This window comes from Lupinus angustifolius, chromosome LG20 (genome assembly GCF_001865875.1).
Source record: "Lupinus angustifolius cultivar Tanjil chromosome LG20, LupAngTanjil_v1.0, whole genome shotgun sequence".
Taxonomy (NCBI): domain Eukaryota; kingdom Viridiplantae; phylum Streptophyta; class Magnoliopsida; order Fabales; family Fabaceae; genus Lupinus; species Lupinus angustifolius.
Window position 1 is genome coordinate 10,415,128 of NC_032028.1, and position 5,814 is coordinate 10,420,941.

The 5,814-nt window shown below is 32.5% G+C and overlaps 1 protein-coding gene across 1 annotated transcript; it reads right to left on the reverse strand.

Annotated features, from left to right (window-relative positions):
• On the reverse strand, positions 2,127–5,666 carry LOC109334988 (actin-depolymerizing factor-like). The gene is made up of 3 exons (XM_019571003.1): positions 5,546–5,666; positions 4,362–4,627; positions 2,127–2,546 (listed from the first exon to the last, which is right to left on the reverse strand). The coding sequence occupies exons 1-3, from the start codon at positions 5,567–5,569 to the stop codon at positions 2,396–2,398; spliced, it is 441 nt and encodes a 146-aa protein (XP_019426548.1). The 5' UTR covers positions 5,570–5,666; the 3' UTR covers positions 2,127–2,395.

A 5,814-nucleotide genomic window follows, 5' to 3' on the forward strand; every position in this document is an offset into this window, starting at 1 on the left:
AAGTAGATCCCATTTGATGATGTAGGAGAAGAGAAGATTTGTTGATGAGTTGATGATATGGAACAGAGGAATGAAGAGAAGATAGAAGAATGAGTGAGTCCCTTTTGGATCTTGTTAGTGCTCTTGATACCAGTTTGTTGGGGAAAATGAAGAAGAATGAATATGCAGAAGCAGTGGCGGATCTTGAACAAAATTTTAGAGGGGGCAATAATATTTAATTATAATTAATTAAATAAATAGAAAAAATTTCAAATTTAAATGGCTAACGATACCAAAAATAAAATATTGTCATTGACATATTAACTTAATCTTATTGCTCATTAAAAGTTACACGATAGAAATTTTGGACAAAATATATATATTATCAATGCATACATAATCTCTTTCATCAAGTGTAAAATCATTATGAAGTCATATTATTATGAGCAGCCACCAACATCTAAACATGCAAGGGAACTTGATTCATTATATATAATTTTTTGAATGACTACACAAGTTGCACTATATTTATTTATCTAGCCACAAATTAAAGAAATATATGAGCTCCCACTAGTATTTCGATAAAGACATTATTTGGGTGTAGGTAAAAAAAGTATATCTACTCCAGAAAATTTGTATTTCTATGTGTCACATTTTATAATTTGAAAGTTTAATAATAAAATATCTTTTTGGCCAAACGTACTAAGTGACACATGAAATAACACACATTCTATAAGACAACAAATATGTTTCAATAGAGTAAAAAGTAAAAAAGTATTTTAAGAAAAAAAAAAAAATCCAGGGGGGGCAGCTGCCCCCACCTGTACCTTCCATGCTCCGCCCATGTGCAGAAGGTGAGAGTGAATGAATGATAGAGGAGAGGAATGAATCACAATGTATATTACTTGCCTTGAGTTTTAGAGAGTACATACTATTTATAGAAACCAGTTAGTAACAGAAAAAAACTAACTTTCTGTTTATAGTAAGAATTACAAAAATGCTTAACACATATATCCAGTCTTTTTGGATTTTTTCCAATGCTTATTCTTCCCGTTATCTTTCTCTCTTCTCTGTCCACTCGTAACCAGTTTTATCTGGCAAATATACATTCTTTTTATTTCTTTTTTTTTTTATAAATTATATCATATGATTCTGTTTTTATTCTTTTTTTAATAAATAATAGTAAGGAGTTAAACACTACCTATGCTTCTGTTTTGTGTTTTAATATATTGAGATTAATGAAAACAATAATAATTACCGTAGTAAAATAATGAAATAACAAATGTCCTTTTTGGTGAAATGTATATTTATACAAATATATAAATGAAAAACATAAAATTTCAACTTTTATATTTTGCTGTAAATATTATTTAATTTCTATATACAAAAAAACATAATCCTAAGTAACCACCACCAACCATTAACATTCATCTCATCTTAAATTGAACATTATAAAAAGACAAAAAAAAATTATACATTATTCAATTATTGAATTGATCATAAATCGTACTCAAGGATAAATCCAAAAACATACTGCATGAAAGAGTAGGATAGATAAAGAGGTGCCAAATATACATGTCTCTAATAAATATTTAACAATAGATTATTTTTTATAAAAATATTATTAATATAACAAAATATATACAAAGAGAGGCCAACCACATGACATGGAATTTCTTTAGCATATTGAGTCTTAGATCTATCATGGGCACATTTAGGATATTGTACTCACTAATAGTGTTTGCCCATTCAAATCATAAAAATAGTTAAGGGATTATATGACAAAGTAAAGGGGTTCGATTCCTGTAAGTAACATTTATTAAGAGTAACAGTTATATTCCCCAAAAGAGATTAGTTATTTACCAAAAAGGGTAAGAGAATCCCTTGGTAGTACCCAAAATAATCAATATTTACAAAGGTGTTCTATGAAACCCACTCTAATAATCAAACAAAACTACATTGACTTACTAATAATCCTCTTCATTCCTTTCCCATCACAAACTATGTTTTAAATATACCAATGACTATGTAGTTACATTATCATCTGCTCCAAAAGGCTCACATCATTAATTTGGCTAATTGTTCCCTTTGTTTCTGTAATTTGTCACATTGAAATATTCAGGAAGGTATCATTAAATTTGCTGCTTTCAGAATCAATTATTGATGCATGTAAAAAGATACACAATCCAAGATATATCAAGTTCCAGAACTCATGCTCATAAAGAACAGTTAAGAACACTGGAATTTACAGCAGTAACTCACAAAAACACCCTTCAGCCTTGAGATTCAGTATTATTAGAGGTACATTCTTGAGGCAACATGGGCTTTAAGATTTGCACATGATATATAAGTATAGTGAAGCAATTCACTAAAAGCAAAATCTAATACATTTTAGGAAGATAACTGCTTAACAACTTCAATTTGCCCGGTCTCTGAGCACTTCAAGATCCATTTCTGTGGGATCAGTAGCCTGGATTTCATAGTGAACACCATCTAGCTGACGTATAAACCTGTCTTTAGATGTGGCGTAGAGCATCTTGGCACGGATGCGAGATGTTGAAGGAGACCTAACCGATATCATGCAGTGAAAGAATTCTAGTTATATCAGTGGCAGATTCATAACAAATGTATATATGAATTAAGACTACACACAATGATGAGTATGAAAGCACATTAAAAGCTACTATAAAAAAAACTCCAACTTGTCAATAAGGCACAGGACTGAAAAAATGCAGCACTCACAATCACAACAGAAAGAGGAGGAGGTCTAATTCCAACTGAGATATTTAAACCTAATACAGAAAATGATAATGTGATAGCTAAGATACAGTTCAAACAAAATATAGAAAATTAATGGTCAAAGTAATCCATCAAACTATAAGCAAAACCTTTAAAATCATAAAATGGGTCATCTATTATTTTCTTTCAGTTGCTTTGTACTCAAAGGTACAAAATGCAACTATTAGCCAATGCCCTAGATTAGATTCTGCACGAGCCTCAAGTGTCATGGACAAGGTCCAACAAACATGAAGATAAAGTACAATACCAATAGTGAGGTTTTGAATTCTGGAGAGAAAGTAAACTATATCAAGGATGTGCAAGTTTAGTTGAAGTATAGATGAACAATGGACAAGACCTTCTTTCCCTTCATGAGATCATCATCTTATCTGAAGATACTAAAATAATTATCTGCTAGTCTCTAGAAGACGATACTTATGGAAATTTTGTAACTACATAATGCACTGGCAACAAAATAGTAATGTGCAAATTGCTTAATCTCATCAAAATTTGATTTTCTTCTTTAAGATAAGATTTTTAACAAGAGGATGAGCACTAGCATAACAGTAAAGTTGTTCTCTTGTGACATGAAGGTCACAGGTTTAAGTCATGGAAAAAACCTTTCTACTTGCAGGAAACAAGTTTCTGGTTTCAGCCAAGGAAGCACTAGACAGTATCCTCGTACATTGGACTGTTTTTTTTTAGATTTCAGCAAAAAAGGTTAGAATCCCTGTCAGAACAATTAAATTCTCTAAAATATCAATGTTAAAGTTAAAACTAGACAAATTAACCACCCCAAAAAATGGAAAAGAAAATTACGCCTAACAGTTAGGCCATTCAAGAAGCTTACTCATGTATGATTCAATCTATTGAAGCATGAAGATGTTTGTGTTGTTTTAATCACGTCAGATTTTTTCATACTAACATAAGCATTTGAAGACTGTAAAATCTTATCTGAAATTTAAATGCTCTGTTTGCCCTTAAAATGTGACTGACAGAATGCCCCGGTACAAATTGATTTCTGACAGCAGCAAACAGATTAGAGATGTGGTAAAAGGGAGAATGGTACCAAAAAGCTACAAGTTTCTAGATTCGCTAGAATATAAAGCTTAATAAATGAGTCAGCCTAGTGCATGAGGCTCTCACCTAGTGGGGTATGGGATAGGTAGATGCGCGCAGCCTTAACCTTGCAAGCGGAGAGGCCAAGATTTGAACCTGTGACCTCATCGTCATAAGCCGCAACCTTACCATTGTGCCAAGTTCACCCTCTAATAGAAAGCTCAATCAATGTAAAAGAAATTGCATCTAAACAAAAACACGAAATTCAGCCCAAAATAATGAAACAATAAACATATGGTGCCATGAATAGATAACATGCAAAATATACACTAAAGGCAAAAGCAAGTAGCGTCATGGCATGTTGAGTTAGAGAAATTCAAGTAACGGCGTAGTGCATAAATCATATGTGCTGCAAGATTTCCCTTATTGCACATCATGGACCACATTTTACAAACATCACTATCTACTTTGTTAGTCAGAGCAACAATGCTGCTCTTGAAGACAAATACACATGAATATTAAAGAAAGAGGTGGAATAAACTAACCATGCAATGAAAAAGATTTTACTCTTTTGACAGTTCTCAGAAGTGACAAAATCAAAGTCGAAGACAGCATATCTGCAATCGTTCTGAGGCAAAGATGCAGCAAAATCATCATAGCTCTCAGATGGAACACCGGTCTTCTCAACCACAACCTCCCTTTTACTTTCATCAATCTTAAAGATCACATATCGATAAACCTTCTTTAGTTTCAAGTCCATGAATGTATTTTGGCTGTGATCAGCAACACCCATTCCTGATGAAGCATTTGGCTGCAAACCAAATGTAGCTGGGTCAACAAAGTGATTTTTAAACAAAGAAATCTCTAGTGCCTGTCATTGAGAGAAATTCTTGGTCTCTTGGGATGAAATTTCCTAACTTTTTACACCGGAAAATCATTTTCCTAAATAGTGTAAAGTGATGTTAATAAGGGCACTATTAGTTTCAGGAGAAATTAGACTAACCTCTGTCAAAATTTAACTTAATTACATCAAGCTGCAGTTTTTATATGAAAATTTACTCCGATCCACACTTGAGTTTATATTATTACATTTACAAAGTTGAGATTTATGCTATCATTACATTTACACCCCCTTCAGCCTAATATCAAGTGAGATCAGTATAATTATGAAACCACATATAGGTACAAAAAACAACAACTTATCCTTGATCCCAATAAGTGGAAGTTGGCTACATGGATCGAACTACCCGATAATGCTAATCATTTTCATTTATCTCTAATTTTTTACTAATGATTTCACCTACATTTTTTCTTGACCTCCCTCTTCCGATAGAAATTGGACAAACCTTCCTGTTTGATCTATTCTTCTTAACGAGACTTCCAAAAGTCCCCTCCACACGTATTTCCAAAACACGGAAGAAGCGACTCTACCTTCTTTTCTACACCGATTACAAATATATAACTACAGACATGACAAAAATATAACCTCGAGTGAAATCAGTAGCAATTTGTAAAGCTAAGGTTTAAATGATGGAGCATAGAAACCAAAAGCACCACATCTGAAAAATATGATTCACCAATCATGACCCAGAAAAATATGGGATTGGAAAGTAAAATGGTGATTCAAAGTTGAAAGCTTTTATTTGTCTGGAATAAAAAGAAATTAGAGGAATTTGATTAAAGTAAGTGGGAAGTAGCAGAAGATGAGATTTGAAGTTGATAATCTTACACGGTTGAGCCATCGGAAAGACATGACAGGCAGAGACTACAGTAGAAAAGAGACAGAGAGAGGCGGCGAACAGTTGGTAACTTCGATTTACTCAAAGAGGCAAAGCAAGAACTTTCGATTCAACTATATATATATATAGTAAATTAGAGTGACACTTTGGTGAAATTATTCACTCCATTTTTTTTATAAATATTGATTACGTGCATGAGGAATAAACATGATCTATAAAATAAAAAAGATGATAAAGTGTAATTAAGTTAAACAAAATA

Bases quoted from the DNA above. Each gene is read 5' to 3' on its own strand.
- LOC109334988 (XM_019571003.1), bottom strand. From the start codon at position 5,569: ATGTCTTTCCGATGGCTCAACCGT. The intron at 4,628-5,545 runs GTAAGATTATCA...TTTGGTTTGCAG, and splicing joins CTTTCCGATGGCTCAACCGT to CCAAATGCTTCATCAGGAAT. The intron at 2,547-4,361 runs GTTAGTTTATTC...GATATCGGTTAG, and splicing joins AAAATCTTTTTCATTGCATG to GTCTCCTTCAACATCTCGCA.